A 19,258-nucleotide genomic window follows, 5' to 3' on the forward strand; every position below is an offset into this window, starting at 1 on the left:
TGTAGAACAGTAGTTGCAATATATGCTCCAGTGTGTTTTGAATCAACAAATTTATAACCAAAAATACATTTTTGCATGTTCCAGTGATGATCAACCCAATGACATGTGACAGTTAAATAATCACAACCATTAGGACTACGACCTATATCAGATGGGATACACTTTACAATCTAAGTGAAAATACACAACGAATATACTGAAGATATTCAGTTTGAAATTTAAAAATATCATTTCTAACCGTGGTCTTAGAAAAATCTTGAAAAGCAGGATTATAAGTTTCTTGTATATAATGCACAAAAAAAAAATAGGACGCAAGACAGGCGAGCGGGACAGGACAAAATGGCCATCCCGTGTCCCGTTTAACATGGGCCCATCTCGTTTAGAATTAAGTGGGACGGGACGGCCCGTCCCGTTGGACAGCCTTAATTTCTGGTAGTGAAATAAACCTGAAAGAATTCTACTATAATTTACAATCACTATATCCCCTATTCAAAACTACAAAAATAAGGTTAGCAAATTGTTATGAACTGACTGGGAAGTTTTCTTCAGGCGGCTTTCGCCATAAATAATTAGCAGCTTCAATCCATCTTGGATGGACCAAAAATTTCTCCTCCTTCACCGCCCAACGCGATTTGTCAGTTCCAGCATCCATGGAGACCACATGTGTCACCGATTGATCGACTTCTGTGGAGCATGTGGCTCCTAATTGCTCAGCCAATTTCCACAAGTGGTGATTTTCTGCTTGGAATTGTGTAGGAAACACCCGGGTGAAGACGATTTTACAACCCTTCAATATTTCCTTCCGAACTTGTTTCAGCACCTGTAAAAATGCCAACTAATTCTTATTAGACTACACCAGTGTCCCTAAATAAATTCTCTAGACACAAGACTGAGACGGGTTTAAATGGAGCAACATGGACAATTAGGATTCATATAGCCAACCCCAATTTGCTTGAAATTGCTTAGCTGTTAAATTCTCTGAAACATAAGTGATGACGTAGTCTCGCGCCTTGTTGAGGGCCAAAAACGCTCCAATACCCAATTACAAGTGATATTAATCAGAAGCGATTGTTACACTTTAAGATATACGATCTATGATCTTACAACTTCAACTTTCTTTAAAGAACCGAGATCAGCAGAACATGGTATTCTTTCACTTCTTTTTCCCTGGACTGCCCCCAACCTCCACCTCTTTTGGGAAGGGAGGGGGAAGAGCAGAGGTGGGTATTTTCAGGATTTGAAGGTCCCCCATAAGCTCATTACTCCTTGTTATGGTTTCCAAATTCAGGCATCATAAGCTACATTAAGTTATTGGTAATCAGCAAAAGACGAATTATATCAAAGTTCACTCAGGACCAAATGTTAACCTTTCATGGGAAATAGGTATTGCACATAAGTCAGCAATATATTAGGTCAGTGTTACTTTCACAGACTGCAATACAGCCAATACTTGTAGGCAATATGTAGAAACAACTAAGCAAGCAAGCCTCAAACCACCTTAGGCAGCAGAAAGGAAGCTTTCGAGTAAAGTAATGAATCTATGGTGATAAACCACAAAATGGACACAAATCACTCAATAAGTATTTATTCAAGAGGTGTACACACGATGTTGAACCAATGCATACCGAGAATCTGACATGCAAAATACATTCCCTCCTCCGTCGCAATTAAATGCAATCTACTTTGACTAGCACCGTAAACCCCATAGGAAAACAACTTTATGGCAATTAGAATCATGTTGGGAGCTCCAACGTAATTTTCTATGACATTTGGCAAACAAAATCACATCCATGCTTAGGCTATTAGAACAGGACTTTTAGAGTTTGGAACAAAAACTATGTTCCCTAAAACAAACTTTCTTCACCTCACAAACTTAGTAATTCAATTTTCATTGCCGAATGCATAAATTCACATTAGTCGGAATCTGTTTTATCACAAATCTTCTAAAATTCATGCTTCCTTAATCAACTTTGCAATCACTTACTAAGCGTAAAATTTTTGGCAGAACATTGAACTTGGTCGAAAATAATTCAGCAGAGTTTCTTCCTTTTCTTTTGTTGTTGGGATAAGTGATTTAGAAGAGTATTTAATAATGTGAAAACTGGATTTTTGGTTTATCTTAATTTGAATTGTGGAGAAGAATATTTAACGAGGGGGGATTAAGTTTTTGGAATGGGCAGAAAAGAGCAGAAGTTTCTTTTATTAGGACGGAAGGAGTACTAAACTAAAAGTCGCCTATAAATTAAACTGTTTGTCAAGAATTTTACCTGCCTAACATCTCGCTCCATAATATCGTCCCTGGATTTTTGGTTTATCTTAATTTGAATTGTGGAGAAGAATATTTAACGAGGGGTTAGGTTTTTGGAATGGGCAGAAAAGAGTAGAAGTTTCTTTTATTAGGACGGAAGGAGTACTAAACTAAAAGTCGCCTATAAATTAAACTGTTTGTCAAGAATTTTACCTGCCTAACATCTCGCTCCATAATATTGTCCCTGCGTTCCTGAAAAAAAAATAAGAAAAAAAAACCTCAACAATGGAAGGCAGCTACAATCAAAAGTAAAAAAATTAGCAAGTGTTACCCGCTTCGAGCCAAATATAGATGTCCCATTACATGATTACTTAGGTAAGAACTGAAGTTTTTTTGTATTCAAACGAAGTGGGTCCGTAATTGTAGAATTAGTTTTGAAGTATGAACGTTTTCTAGCATAAAGTTTGGTTTCCTTAAAATAAAAGAACTATTTAATTATGTTATGGTTCGTTAAAATAAACTGGACAGATTTTGAGACTACTCAAACAGAAAGTATGAGTTAATTTTGGGGGAGGAATAGCAAAAAACATACCGGGTCGAAGAACAGAGTGTGGATCTGTTGCAGTACTTTTAAAACAGAGGCAAGCGCTCCCTCAGCTTCATTTTCATCACTTTTCGTTTCAGAAAGTGATTTACATTTTAAACCAAATTGTCGACAACTTGAGGTAAAGAAATGATATCGCTCCATCAGTATTAGGTTCTCCTTGTGCTTTCCCCATACCTAAAACAACACAGGTTTCAGTTCCCCCAAAAATCAACTCATTTCTCTAATTAAAAATTAGAATTTAGAAAAATATGGAACTTGATAATAGTCTTTGCTCAAATGAGATTACTCAGAGAACTTTAGACACAGAGCAGGTCTTACAGAGATTCATGCAGTTTACAAGTTTAAGATAGTCATACAATACAAACATAAACATTTAACTCAAACTAGGAGAACTCAAACCAACTATCGGCAACATCAAGAAAAAGTATCCATAAATAAAACACAAGAAAAATAACTAAGACTTTGATCAAATAGGGAATAATAAACAACGGAAATTGTTCTACAGTTCTAGACGCAAAAGGTTTATAATAATAAGTCTGAATTAAAAGAGTTTCTGGGAGCAGAAGATTACAGTAAACTACTGCTTTTATGAATTTCAGCACAAACGGACCCCATTTTCAAAAAAAAAAATCAGCACTTGCATTTGGGAACATAAATGGGAGTTAAAGAAAAAACAATTGATGACAGCTATTAGCACAACTATGGTTCATAGAGAACTGACTAAAATATGAAGATATATAATGAACATGTAGAAACAAGAAACTGGTTTGTAGATATTAATCAGTTCCAAGGAGTATCTGACAAGAGATACAATGGAAAGCAAGTGGAGCAGAAACTTGTACATAATTATTAATTGCAGGCAGCCTCTTCAGGGACGTACAATAGTGTTGAAATGATAGAACTCAGCACAAGGATAACACACAAAGTGAGAAACCGTCCAATTTATTAATTGCAGGCAAGAGCAGCAAATTGTTTCATTCCATTATTCAAAACTTGCTTTGAGTACGTCAACAGCAACTCCTGCATTTTCTCCACCCCCAGCAAAGTGCCAGTAAAAAATGCTAATCAAATGTAACTTGAACATGCTTAACAATCATTAAAAATGAGGGAACTACAAATGTGAACGCATGGCACAAACACGAACAAAGAACCGTAGATAACAATCAGGCTCAACGAAGTTCCATGCAGATAAGTTAAACTCCAAAAACAAATCTGAACTGTCAGAATAGCAATACATAAAAATGGAAAGCTGTCATGGAATTAGGGTGGCGGGAACTTAAATTTAATCCAATTAACTCTCCCTTTGTATGTATGTACGTGATAAGCCTTCAATGGTATTAGCATTCTTTTTCTTTGAGAAGGAAAATTACTATATGGAATAAGAACTATCTCAATGGTATTAGCATTCTCCTAACCACCAAAGAAATTCTTTCATTCTTCGTGGAGGAACATGATACTCCTAGAGAATTGCTTACCGCTTCAGTATCATCAAGGATCAGGACAGCACTTTCTTGACCCACAACAACATCGAGACCCTTTTGATGCCTCTGGGTGCAGTCTCCTTGAGCAATCACTCTAGAATGGAAGTAGATACCTCCAGGGTCAAGTAAGGTTGCCATTTCCAATGCATAAGGACGTTCACCCATTGTGTAAATGTACATCTCGAATAAACTACTGGCTTCTTTCAGGAAGGTGTGGACAAATGGCCTCAGCTTTGTCATCATGTGTATCCAATCCAATTTGAAAAGGTTGCTTCTCAAAGCATCTGTACATCACAAGTTGGCAAAAACATCATAAAACAGTGCACGACAGATACCTGCAAAATAACTATCACAACCAAACAACAAGAATAAAAGCAAAAGAAGTCCTTACCATAAAAGAGGTCTAAGCAAACTAGCATAAGAAAAGACAAAACTTAAAAGTACACGACGACAAAGATTACCACAAAGAATTAACAAGGTGAAGAGCTTACAAAGCTCTAGAGTTACAGGCCAGGTTATCAAACAGCATAATTTAGATGACCCATATGTCAGAAGTCCCAGAAAGGGAACATCAGTTGCAATCAGAACATGATATATCCATTATACTTTCTAATCAAGAGTGCCTGCTAAACAATCTTTTTCTAGTCCAGGCGTCTGCATCATTACAAGACACTAGTAAGCATTAACTCATATAAAATAGTGTAATCCCCCCTCCCTCCCCCCCCCAACCTCTTCCTCCCTCGATTAGTAAAAATGCTCGCTAGGTTGGGAAAGAATTCTACTAGCTTCAGAATCTGCAATCTCTGAGAAAATTGCAGGTCGGTATGTGAAGTTACATATTCCATGCACCAAGCAAGAAAATAAAAATATGTGTGGGACCTACTAATGTCAAAAAATCTTCTATTTCTCTCCAAACAGAGACACCTCAGTACACATTCAGGAATGATGTCCAGTACTAAATTGCTCCGACAAACAACTGCCTCCAGGCCAGAAGAAATCTAACATATTGTAACATCATGAACTAGATGCACCCTAATTGCTCGTATAAATGGCTAAAGCACAGATGCATCTAGTCAAGTGAATGAGCTAAAGTCTTCTCAGCTATCTTGTGCAAACTGCACCAACACACAAAACCTCATCTCTCTAATAATGACCCACTAGATTGGACTTTAATTTAATCACTTCTGATAGGGTATGATATATATCAAAGAGTAATATAGTCACAGAGACACATACCTGCTATCAGATCCCTTTCAAACCTTGGAGATCAAGTTAAAGGAATAAGATGCTAGTAGTAGATTAAGGATAGATGACAGAAATTAGTGCAGTAAATCAGTTCAGAGGGACAACTACTAACTCCAATAACCCAGATTTTCTTAACTATGTAGTTTACATTACCTCGTATTTTCTGTATAGCTCCCTTCTCTATCTAGTTCATTAAACTAGTAGTCACATAACATACACATACCATAAAATCCCATTCAAGCTACATCGTAGAGATCCTAGCAGTACTTCACCTCACCGCTGCATGTTTCCGTCCAACTACCAAATCCCTAACAGATTTCAGGCTAGGAGACCTAGGCAGTACCTGTATAACCTGTTGGACAACATTTTCTTATTTTGCTTTCCTAGCTTCCATGTAAGAGTAAAACAGATTTTTCATCACTTTCAAGAGCAAGATATAAGCATCGAAATTATAAAGCCACTAGCACATAACCAGTAAGAGTTGCATACCAGGCAGTACTTCTCGTTGGTCTTTCAAGTATAATTCTTCTGCTGAAATATCTGCAAGTCTAGTTGAGTTCAGAAGTGTATGGTCTAAATCAAGAACCAAGTACAGCTTTTTATGGCGTAATAAGTTCTTCAGGTCCTTGTCACGCAATCGAGCAATTTCATCATCTGCAAGCCTCAAATTCTGCAAAATTAATTATAGAATCCAGTAAAGATGTAGAAAGTTTACTAGAAATAGCTGTCCCCAGCACATCATATAGTGCCTTCCATTCCTCTCAACCCTCCCCACACCCAACCCACAAGAAAAGAACATATGTATATACAAGTGTATTTTAGTGACTACTGAATCATGAAGAATAACCTTGTGTATGTATCCAAAAGCTACACCCGATTCATTTTCCACCGTCTGCCCACACCGTATACACATCCCTCCCATGACACCAGGATGTGAGCATATATCCAGAGATGCTCCTGCAAACAGGGACATTTCAGGTTTATCACACAACCCCACACATACTTTACGCTGGAGGAGCACGTCGATGACTGGAAAGGAAAGAGTCAAAGAACTTATAACTAAATGCAAGTAGCTGCAGCCTATTAATTAATTTCATCCTACAAATTATTTCTTTCCTTATTGCTTGATCTTTTGTCAGGGAAACTAATTTGCCATTTTCTAGTCCCTCCCCAAAGAATGAAAGCTCAAAGAAGCATCATCGTTCTAGTGTCAAGGAAGCCATAGCTGTCATCTATATGGAAAAGGCATAACCTAAGTTTTAAAGAACTGAAGACCAGCCTACCATCTGATACTTATCCTTGTCAGAATTCGGCAACTAAGGTTTTAATAAGATGATCAGAAGATATAATTAAGCAAAGAAGACTACAGAAGCCCATAATGATCCAGTTGTAGTATAATCAGACTGTATTTACTTCAGGCCAATGAACATTTTCTAATAGGTAAGGTCAATAATATCCACAAAAAGAAGTGAGTTCGTGGAGAAGAATATACAAAAGTACGAAAGGATTCTTCGCTGTTAGCTGTGTGGCAGCTGACAAAATCAATCAAGTTTTCCATGCCACGTAAATCATTTAAACAAAATATTCAAAAGCTGAAGACAAGCATATTTCAAGGTGCATAGAGGCTGTTTATTTCCTTCAAAGCATTGACTGCTCCTCTCTCTCCAACCATGGGACATACAAAGGAATAGCATTCTACAACTCTGTTAACTTTCTGTTTGATAAGAGTTTCCCTCACCTTCCAGTCTTTTCAAGTTTTCTATGTCATGTAAAACATTTAAACCAAATAACCAAAAGATGAAGACAATCCTAATTCAAGCTGCATAGAGGCTCTTTATTTCCTTCAAAGCATTCACTGTTCCTCTCTCCAACCCATGGGACATCTAGAGGAAATGAGGAATAGCATTTCACAATTTTCTGTTGTTCCTTAGAGTTGTCCTCCCCTTCCAACTACATAAAATTTCTTCCAAGTGATAGGCATCTATTGAAGAACCTCAACAAGATAGAAACATGTACCAAATCTCTAATTCTACAAAATGCAAAAAAAATGATTTTAAGTTTCCATCCCTTTTACACACATATAGCAATCACTCAATTAACTAGAGGTCCAACTCACTTTTTAATACAGTATAAGAGCAAATGAGGACTTCTTTGGATCTAGAGGTTCTGTAAAACTTACACTTCTACACGCATATACAAGACTACAACCAACACTTAACCTAGTGTAAGTGCAATGATAACGACTAGGCATTAACCCCACTCATAGTTATCGCCTATGTGCCTATGTGGATACTTTACTTCGTTCATCTCTAACCTTAGCTAAGTTACAATGATGCTAAGAGATTGTAAATCTTGAGACAACTTCTCTACACGAGATTTTAGGTCTACTTTACCCCTTTATATCCCCGTCAATCAACATACTGTCACACATACAAGCTAGTGCATTTATAAGTCTATGTACAATACAGACAAACCATCTCAGGAGACCTTCTCTATCAGAGATTTCCAAACCATTTTTCAGGGCCATGAAATGGTATTATTAAAATATTATACGCTCGAATAAAAGCTCAAACTCGAAATTATTATGAGCTCATTTGAATTTCAAGGCAGGCTTGCACTTGAGCTCGAGTGTTGATCCATAATCAAAGCTCGTGCTTTGTTTGAAGCTCATTTTGCATTTAGAGTCAAGCACCAGCAGTAAAACAAGACTGAGCTTGGCTCAAGTCTACCTCTAGACCTAAGTAGGTGACATGAATTAAAATAAATTATTGTAAGATGTTATAATATCTCTACAACAACACCAGAACATCAAATCATTCAACTCGATCTTGATAAAATGCTAAACAGATCTACAGAGTGACCTGAAGTTTCTGCTGGTTCTCCGCGAGATGCTGAACTCATTGGATAAACTGCAGCTTCCAAAACCTCTGCTTTGCGCTTGTTTATCCTATGATAATCAAAATAGACATCAATGAGGAAATGTAACGTGTAGTTTTAAGCATAAAAAATCAAACCGCAATGTTAAACTTTAAAAAGTAATAGTAAATTTAGCAATAATAAGATTTCCAATTTCAGCAGAACTAACAGTAGTTGGTGAAAATCAGCACAACCCTTCTGTAATTTGCTTCTTCTATCCGCGCTCTTTTTCATGTTTAACTCAAAAGCCTATCTTAGATGAACTAACAAATACAAGCTTCACACAGAATGTTATAATACCTGCTAGAATCTGAGCCAACATCATCATGATCATCACCATCGCCACCGTCTTCATCTTGCTCTTCCTCATCTTCCACCTCCTCCTCTCCCTCTGCTTCTTCATTTTCTACTTCGTCTTGGTCAGGTGATACATCAGAAGCAGAGTCCAACTCTGTATCGAGAAATGCTGCAAAATCATCGCTGCTTGATGAGTGCACCGGAGAATCTGCTGCCAGACTCATCTGGCATGCCAACCATGAGTTATATAAGAATCATGCTACATCATAAGGCACAAAGTTGATACACCAACATCTTCTCACTATCGTGTCAAAAACCCAAAACAATAACCAATAGCTTTAAACAATTTCAATTCACATATGGACTGCAACTTTGCAATTATTCACACACACACACACACACACACAATGAGGATATCAGTAAGGCATAAAGCTCAATCGCATTGCAAAATTGAACAGAGCAACCCACATAAAACATACTTAATGAGTAATTATTAGTTTATAATTCAGTAAAGTATTCAAAAAATGCCACCTGATTTTATCAAGTTCAATTTTCAAATCTCAGTTTTGTCAGATAGATATCTATACAACTCATTCACCTCTATGTAGCCCTAATTCTCATTATTAGAAGCCTTCGCTAAAGCCCCAAACAACCCAGCAAGAACAAGAACAACAACAACAACAACAAAAAACCCAGTGAAATCCCACAAGTGGGGCAACAACCCAGCAATAATTGTACATAATATTTGTCACACCTCCTTTTTCCGAAGAATATGGAGTTTTTCCAATTAAAGTGACATTAATCGAAATGGGATTATTTATTCAATTAGAGTCGCCACTTGGGATAATTATTATGGTGTCCCAAGTCACCGGTTTATTTTAAAATCCCAAATCAAAGAAACTGACTCTATTTTTGGTCCGCGAACACAGAAGACCGAGTAAGGAATTCGGTTAACCCGGGAGAACGTGAGAGGCACTCCCGAGTTCCGTAGTTTTAGCACGGTCGCTCAACTATTAATAATTGGCCTAACTATCTGAATTATTACATGTTTAAAACCTATTGTGCACTTTTACTTTCTAACTGTTTTTTAATTATTTGACCACTTTTAGTATTTATGGGATTTATTTGAACAAGTCGCGATGTAGCTCACTTGTTTGTTTTTGTACATATTGCGAATCGCGCCACGTGAAACGCACCCGCGACTTACAACATGTTTATTTTTATTATTATTTGAAGTTATGGTCGAGTCGCGTGAAACGCGCACTCGAATTGGGATTTATGTATCATGACTATTATACGGGAACCGTACCCATAGTCACGATGATTTATAATTAATCACGCCTAAAGCAAAACTATAAATGTTTATAAGTTGTTTCCCTAAACTACTTCGAGATTTGTTGTGAGGCAATGAATTATGGGTAACAAATTCATGTGAAAAGAATGTAGTAAATTAGTCATAAAAAAAGGGGAGTTAGCTCTTGATTCTTCTTAGGCCGGGTTAAACTCTTCGGCCCAAATCCTTAGCTCAAAATTGTTTCATGACTCATTTACAATTGAACCCAATTGAATCACATACAACAGATTATTCTTCAAACTTAAAACTAATATTTTAACATGCTACTTTGAGATAAAACGGCATAATCACATGAGTAAGCAATTTGCTAGCTAAACCAGTAAGGAAGCTCAACAACTAAATGAAACAAATTGTAAGAAAACATACTTTATTCACACAAATTTCACAAAGAACAGAGGCATGTAATCATAAGCATAGAATTACACCAAACACCCTTGTCACTATTTTAAACCCAAACAATAGATCCAATACAGTGATGGACAAATTTGCAAAGTCATTAGCATTAAAATCATGAGCTTCTCTTTCCCTAACATCTATGTACGTCTATGTTGCATATCCTAATCTAATGAAGGCATGATAACAGATTAAATTTGGAATTAACACATACAAAAGTCTCATACATTAGCTCACGGAATATGATCCACAGTAACAAATCAAGTGACATCAGAAGCTAATAAATATGGTCATGATCTCATAACAAATCAAATATGGGCATACAAGTCGAAATACATACCTAGCTGTGCGAGAATTGACTAGAAACGCCAAATAAAGGCTAGACAAAAAGGGCCAAATGAAGCTCAACAAGACAGCAATAGCAACGGCAGCAGTCCACGGCAAATCAGCCTTCAGAAGCTTTAAAATCCAAAAAATAGTTCCCAAAATCTCGTTCTCGGGTCTCTGTTCTCTAGTTTTTTTATTAAAAAAAAATCGGAATTTCAACTTCTACTCAGTGAAAGCGTGGGAGTGAGGTTCAGATTAGGGTTACTTTTGTTAGAGAGGAGGGAGAGGCGAGGAAACGACGTAATTTCGGTGCCAAGCTACGTCGTTTTGGGTAGTGAATAAGGGAACCGGACCGGGCATTGGACTAGGCTGGAGGATGTGGCGCTTTTGGGGCGATTGGGCCGCCTGAAGCTGCCCAATTTCGAGATTTAAAGGAACCAACCCCATTATTCTTTAATTGAATTTCACACTTGTCCCAAATTAAAGCTAAATGAAACTATTTTGCGAAAATGACCTAATTAGCAATTTAAACTAACTTACATTAAAATTGAATTAATTACTAGCATGTCAAAGAAATAAGCTACCATAATTTATTTTTTATGATTTTTATGATTTAAAACACTTCTAAATATGCATGAACAATTTGAATTAAAGCAAAACAAAATAAAAGAAAACCTCCTAAAATTTATAAAACAATTAAAATTATTTTTGGAGTATTTTTAGGAGTAATTTCCTATGTGGGCAAAGGTACCACTAACACACAAAAAATAGCAAAATCAGATCGATTGTTCATATTTTTTCGAAGTATATGGGATACCCACATTAAACTTTATGCCAAAGGTAAAAAAGCTAGAAACAGAAAGTGGAGTTCACATAGATGGAGAGAGACGGAACCTGAAATCATGGCCGGCGAGATTTTACCGACGGAAAAAGGGTTTTTGGCGTTTATATTGTTTGTATGTACGAAGAGCTTTTCAACTTCAGATGAAAATTGAAAGTTAAAGACAAAAATACGTTTGCTATAAGATTTAAGGCTGATCTGATTTTATTTTATTGTTTGTAATAAGAATGATCAGATTTATATAAGAGAAATAATTTTATTACGTAGATAAAAAGTTTTGGCATAATTTCATAGAGCTCCTCAAGTTTTATTTCTATAGTACTAATATACCTTTTAGTTTACAATATTATATTTACTTCTTTTGTTTTGATTTTTGTAAAAAAAAATTAATTTATTTAACATTAATGTAAGAAAAATAAATTTTGGCTAATTTTTCCTTACAGATTATACTATTTGTTTAATTAATTTTGTAAACTATCTTTTAGTTGTATTCTTTCTCAGGAATTATAAAGCTAATTACTTACTTCAAGTCACCAAAGTCTTGAAATATTTCAAGCTAAAAAGGGTGTTGCTATTTCCCTAACTCTCTGAAGATTTATTTCCTAAGGGAGAGAAATACATAAATAAGCCAAAACTAGAACATAAACGAGAGTTAAATATCCCAACAACTAGATTTGGACCAAACGACAATAATGCAGTATATACCATCAAACTCCACAAAATAAGAATACCTAATTTGCAAAAGCAAAGACATGAAATTTGCAGAAAAATGTTTTAAGTAAACTCGCCTCGTCCTACTTAGATATCTATCTGACAAAACTGAGTGGTTTCTTCTAATTCTGTCCATACCATTTTATTTTGGCTAACGACTTGATTTTCTAGATGAAGAACGTAGCGAAATAGATGTTTGGTGTGAATTGCATAATTCCCTAAATTATAGTGTCTTTGAATGCAAGTTGTGCCTGGGCCGACAACACATATGCCATGGCGTCATGCATCATGAAGAAAAAACAAAAAAGGGCAATCAAATACACAAAGTATTTTGTATTTATGCAGGGTTCGGGAAGACCGTAGCCCAAGGGGTATGATGTAGATAATCTATCTTAATACAAGCAAAAGTCGCTACTTTCACGGGTCGAATTCGTGACTTATAGGTCACATGAAGACAACTTTATCATTGTCTTATTTTCTGCTTAGCCAATGTTCGTTCACCACGTTCATGAAGGAAAAATAAATACTCCCTTCGGTGCATAATAAGTGATTTTTTTACCTTTGGCACATCCATTAAGAAAATACTACCTCCTAGAGAAAAGAAGATATTTTGACTAAATTACATTTAACTAAAATTTGCATATTGTTAACCTGACACATCGGGATATGTAAATAAAAAGAATTTTTGAAAACATAAAGTGAATTGCCTCTTCGTTATATAAAAGGACTCTTATTTTGGACCAAAATAAAAAAAGGCAAAAAAATTACTTATTATGGACCGGATGGAGTAGTTGACAGTGTCTTTAAGCAGTAAAATGATTATCAAAAGGGGTGTTTACCTTCCTATATTATATATGAAACTTTATTACTCTCTCCACTCAAGTTTTAACTTAATTACATGGCCATATACAATTTACCAATTGTATACAAATTAGTTTTAAATGAGTATCTATTTATATTATGAATTGAATAAGTAATCAGTTATTTCTCATCCATGTTCTCTCTCTTGCGCTCTCTCTCTCTCTCTCTCTCTATCTCTCTCTCTCTCTCTGTTTCGCTATCTCTCATTCTCTATTCTTTCCTCAATTTTTCTTACTTTGATATTCTCTACTTTTTATCATTTTATGTTGTATATATTTTTAATGGATTTCAATCATTTTACTATAGAGTTTTAACTTAGCAATTTCCTTTCATGTTGCATAATTGGTGTTCAAAATAAAATTGTCAATCAATAAATTTTGAAGGTGTTTGACTCTCCACCATTGACAGCCATTAAAAAACTTTGAAGCTTTAAATTTGAATTTAGGTTTTTAAAACTCATTATTTGTTTGGATTGGGTGTTGTTGCAAACAATTGAGAATATTGTTTGGAGTTTATATGTGATGACCCAAAAGGTTATATTTAAATTTAATAATTATTTATGTGTCCTAACACCTCGAAAAGTACTATTTATCATTTCTCGACTTGCGTGCGCAGTTCGTATAATTTTCCGAAAAGTTTTTATATGAAAAATTGATTAAAATGAGAAATAGAGCCTTAAAACTCAATTGAGTTGACTTTGGTCAATATTTTGAGCAAACGGACTCGGATCAGTATTTTGACAGTTCCAGTAGGTTCGTATCGTGATTTAGGACTTGGGCTTATGCCCAAAATTTAATTTGGAGGTCCCCACGTTAAATTATCGACAGTTGACGAAAACTAGAAGGCTAAAGGCTTAAAGATTTTAAAGTTTGACCACAAATTGACTTTTATTGATATCGGGGTCGGATTTGAAACCTTAAAATTTTTATAGGTCCGTTATGTCATTTATGACTTGTGTGCAAAATTTGAGGTCAATCGGACTTGATTTGATAGGTTTCGGCATCGAATGTATAAGTTGGAAATTCTTAAGTCCCTTAAGCTTGAATTGTAGTATGATTTGTGGTTTTAGCATTGTTTGATGTGATTTTAGGTTTCGACTAAATTTGTATGATATTTTAGGACTTGATAGTGTATTTGGTTGAGGTCTCGGGGGCCTCGGGTGAGTTTCAGATGGTTAACGGGTTGAATTTTGGACTTGGAACTTTAATAGAATTTTTCTAATACGCTGTCTGGTTTCCTTCTTCGCGTTCGCGATAGAGGTCTCGCATTCGCGAAGAGGAACTGGAGGCAGACGAAAATTACTCTTCACGTTCGCGAATAGGGGACCGCATTCGCGAAGGGGTAGAGGGAAGTGTTCATCGCGAATGTGTGGGTGCATTCGCGTTCGCGTAGAAGGGCGAGGCCTGGCCGGGCACCAGGCGATAAGGCTTCGCATTCATGTAGGGGAGACCGCGTTCGCAAAGGCCAAGTTTGGCAAGGCATCGCGTTCGCGAAGAAGAAATCTGGGGCAACACAAAAATGTGTTTCGCGAACGCGAGGGTGCTATCGCGTTCGCGAAGAAGAAATTCCTGGACAGCAGAACTTAAGTTTTGGGAATGGGATTTCGTCCCATTTTTTATTATTCAAGATTTTGAGCTCGAGTAAGGCGATTTTTGGGCGATTTTTACGGGAAAACATTGGGGTAAGTGTTCCTTATCCTATATTGATTATATTTCATGATTCCATACTCATTTATATCATAAATCTGTGAATTTATGGAAGAAAAATTATATTTTTATAAAATCTTCCAAAACTGTAAAATAAAGATTTGAAAGCTAATCCGATGTTCGGAATTCGATAATTTTTTGTATGGTTGAACTCGTATCGGAACGGGTGCTCGAATTTCGTGAGTTTTTCCTAGATTCGATGTCACGACCCAAACCGATGGGTCGCGACGGGCACCCGGTACTTTACTCAACCGAGTACCAACATAACGTATCTTTTATATCATTCCATCATAGGTAAATGAACCAGGGTAAAGCATGAGGTAATAAACTTATACATATGACATACTGTCCTATAAGACCCAAAACGATCGCTCGTACACTGAACATAGGCCGACAAGGCCATACAACCTTTCATATATATGACATCTGTTTATAAGCCTCTAAGAATACATAATTTTCATAAAGGTCGGGACAGAGCCCCGCCATACCAAACAATACACATCTAAGGTATACTGACCAAACAAGCAACTCCGGAGCAAATGGAGTGCACCAGCATCTTCCGCTGAGCTGATCGCCTACTTGGAGGATTCTCGACCCGTCTATCAAGACCTACGGGCATGAAACACAGTGTCCCCAGGCAAAAGGGACGTCGGTACAAATAATGTACCGAGTATGTAAGGAATAAAAATCAGTAAATAATAGACATGAGAGAAATATGGAGTAAAAGACTCGACATGTACGTCTGCAAAGCTCTGTGAATCATTTCATTTTTATAATGCCATGCATATGCGTATAAATGTCATACCATGCATAGGTATATGTGTTCATAATATCATCAAGCCTCTGAGGGCATCCCATCACATCATTTCGGCCACTGTGGGCAAATCATCAACGTATACCAGTTGATCAGGTGGTGGTGCGTATATAACGCCGTAACCTTTTCCCATATCCCATATACATATATATACGCGTATATAACGCCATCTGGTCATGGGTCAATGTACATGTATAAATGTATGAAATGCATAAGAAATACGTTAATACGATTTTCTCATAATGTCATAAAAAGAATATGCATGTCGGATAAATTTTATCAAATACGTATTTTTCTAAGACCCATAAACAGAAGATATAATAATAATTCACGTGGGGAATCAAGAATATAGACACCCCTAATATTTCTATGAATAGAGTCATTTATGGAAGTTGTGCATTTGCTCATTTCGTACGTGTCGTATAGATCATGTCAAAAGAAAGAAGGGATAGTCTTAACATACCTGAATCGATTTTCTTGACAATCCTCTAACACACGTTAATTGCGATAAAACACAAAACAAGCCATATGAAAAAGCTCGAAGTAATCACGTTGCTATGCAAAGAAAATCTTGGCCGAAACTTTTCCTTAAAGCACTTATCAATACGTTGCTATGTAAGGAGATTTTGGAGAATGATCTTTGTTGAACTCTTTCCCTAGGAGAATAGAAATAACATTTTGAAAGAATTAGGAATCTTGGCTGAACTCTTTAACGTTACTATGTCCCTTTTCTTAAGAGATTAGAATAGAATTAGGAATGTTATCCTTGATTATTAGGTGGGGCCCACATCTCTAACTTAGTGGCACCTAATTCCTTCAAGTGTGACACATTTATATCTCTCGCAAGAGTCATCAAATGACAAAGGAGGGGTGCTGCCACGTTAATCTTAGCTTGGTCTTATCCAAGATTATTAATTAATTACTCACTAATTTTTATTAACTTGCTAATTTTTCCATTAATCAATAATTCACATAATTAAAAATTATCTCAAATTACTTAAAATACTACTTAATTTTAGCACACCTTATACACCTTACTATCATGGTCATGTGGTACCTTGTAGGGTACAAGTCCATAAATATCGGGTATTATAGCTCGGACCATATTTTATCTCAAATTATCAAATTTCGACGAAACTCATTTTCTTTGATTCGTTTACCCTTTCACCTTCACGAATTTACTCATCATTTGTTTGAAATAGCATAATGCTTATAATCTCCAAATAATCTTGTCCTTGAACTGATGTCAATTATCTTACGACAAATTCAACGTACAATACTACTGGGTGTAACATCGTCGTAATAAATTACTGCGGAACATAACATCGTCGTAATAATGCGAGGCGTAACATTCGAGATGTGGGTCCCACTGTTGATTTTTGAAATAAATTTCGGATTTTAATCCGAAAAATTAGTAAATTCATATGGAATTAATTCCTACAATTTGTATTGAATATATTGAATTGTTTATGACTAGATTTGAGGATTTCGGACACTAATTCGCGAGGCAAGGGTGTATTGAAAACTTAAATAATGTTGCAAAACGAGGTAAGTATCGTGGTTAACCTTGACTCGAGGGAATAGAACCCTTGAATTATTTGCTATGTGAATTTCATGTGTAGCGATGTATAGGCAAGGTGATGAGTGCTTATACTTTGTCAAATTAATTGTTTGCTTAATTATTTAAATATCATAATTTGTTTTAAGACACGAATTAATTATTATAATAATTGTTTCTCTCATATTCCTTGTCAAATATTAATTTTTGAATTTCTGCAATAATTGTTACATGTTTATTTGATTTATGTATCTTAATTGCTACTTGACATTTAGCATATTAAATATTAAACTGTCTATTGTCTCCCTGATTTCCACAATTAATTGCTACTTGTCATTATTTATTTCATAAATAAATTATAATTATTGTATGACTTGATGCTTAATAGTTTCTCATTGAACGTGGTATTTATTGAAGTATTTTTTTTTTCAATTTACATTTAAGAGTTGTTAAAATATATTGGGGGATCGGGTTGCATGCCGCAACAGAAATAAAAATGAATATATTGGGAGATCGGGTTGCACGCCGCAATAGATTTATTTAAAGTTTATATTGTTGGATCGGATTGCGCGCCGCAACAGAATTTATTCTAAGTTTATATTGTTGGAGCGGGTTGCACGCCACAATGGAAATAAATTTAGGGATTATAACTGCTGAATTGACTTCAATTATTGATATTATTTACCGGTCTTACTTCTATTCCTGTTATTATTATTATTATTATTATTATTATTTTTATTATTATTATTATTATTATTATTATTATTATTATTATTATTATTATTATTTTGTACTGGTTAATGTAAGCGACCTGCCTTAGCCTCGTCACTACTTCGTCGAAGTTAGGCTCGGCACTTACAAAGTACATGTGATCGGTTGTACTCATACTATACTCTGAACTTCTTGTGCATATTTTGAAGTTGGTCCCAACGGCGTACTATAGACTTGCTCGGATTTCAGTTACCCAGAGGAGACTTGAGGTATAACTGCACAACGTCCACAGTCCTGAAGTCCCCGTCTACTTTATTTTAACTGTGTGTTTTCTTTCAGACAGCTTTATTTTATTCAGACCCTTATTTGTATTATTCTAGAAGCTCGTGCACTTTAGACTCCAAATCTGGGATGGTATTTAGACATCACGATTATCATGGATTATTCACTTTATTTTAGACTTTATTTCTGCATTTGTTTCTTTGTTATTAATTAATTTAAAATTTTGTTAAAATGACAAATTATATTCTAACATTGGTTTGCCTAGCAAGTGAAATGTTAGGCACCATCACGGTCCCGAATGTGAGAATTTCGGGTCGTGACAGTTGGTATCAGAGCACTAGGTTACATAGGTCTCACGAGTCACAAGAAAACTTAGTAGAGTCTGAAGGATCGGCACGTAGACGTCTGTACTTATCTTTCAGAGGCTATAAAGTTTAGGAACAATATCACCTCTTTCTTATTTTGTCGTGCGATTTTATTATATCATCGATGATTGAACCATTCTATTCTTATTCTCTCGCAGATGGCGAGAACACGTAATACATCTACCGACGGACATGGACCAGATCCCCGGTGGCAACTATGATCAGGGGTAGAGGTCGAGGCTGAGGTCGTGCTAGAGGCCGAGGCAGAGGCAGAGGTAGAGCTTAGTCTAGAACTCAAGCAGCAGCACCTGTTGTAGAACCGCAGGTGGATATTCAGGAGGAGGTTACCGTTCAGACTGTACCGATTGGACCAATTCAGGTCCCAGAAGGATTCATAGCTACTCCAGTACTTCAGGACGCTCTAGTCCGTTTGGTGAGCCTTATGGAGGGTGTGGCCCAGAATGGTACATTTTCAGTGGCACCAGCCATCTCACAGGCTGGGGGAGGAGAACAAACTCCCACTACTCTAGCTCCGGAGCAG

At 36.1% G+C, this 19,258-nt stretch overlaps 1 protein-coding gene across 2 annotated transcripts; it reads right to left on the reverse strand.

Moving 5' to 3' along the window:
- Positions 1-205: 205 nt before the first annotated feature.
- On the reverse strand, positions 206-11,113 carry LOC104105458 (RNA polymerase II C-terminal domain phosphatase-like 4). 2 transcript variants are annotated; one of them, XM_070188621.1, is made up of 9 exons: positions 10,882-11,113; positions 8,798-9,018; positions 8,443-8,528; positions 6,429-6,538; positions 6,071-6,251; positions 4,331-4,620; positions 2,841-3,029; positions 2,462-2,500; positions 206-820 (listed from the first exon to the last, which is right to left on the reverse strand). In XM_070188621.1, exons 2-9 carry the CDS (start codon positions 9,016-9,018, stop codon positions 521-523), a joined length of 1,416 nt encoding a protein of 471 aa, XP_070044722.1. In that variant the 5' UTR covers positions 10,882-11,113; the 3' UTR covers positions 206-520. The 2 variants fall into 2 exon arrangements, with proteins under 2 accessions (XP_070044722.1, XP_070044723.1); XM_070188622.1 differs by having other exon boundaries at positions 8,798-8,963; positions 10,882-11,112.
- Positions 11,114-19,258: the final 8,145 nt, after the last annotated feature.

This window comes from Nicotiana tomentosiformis, chromosome 11, assembly GCF_000390325.3.
Source record: "Nicotiana tomentosiformis chromosome 11, ASM39032v3, whole genome shotgun sequence".
Taxonomy (NCBI): Eukaryota; Viridiplantae; Streptophyta; class Magnoliopsida; order Solanales; family Solanaceae; genus Nicotiana; species Nicotiana tomentosiformis.

Excerpts from the sequence above, each read along its gene's own strand:
- LOC104105458 (XM_070188621.1), bottom strand. The coding sequence starts at position 9,018 with ATGAGTCTGGCAGCAGATTCTCCGGTGCACTCATCAAGCAGCGATGAT. Across the intron at positions 6,252-6,428 it reads CTTTTGGATACATACACAAG|AATTTGAGGCTTGCAGATGA; the intron begins GTTATTCTTCAT and ends TTAATTTTGCAG. Across the intron at positions 3,030-4,330 it reads TCCTTGATGATACTGAAGCG|GTATGGGGAAAGCACAAGGA; the intron begins GTAAGCAATTCT and ends GTGTTGTTTTAG.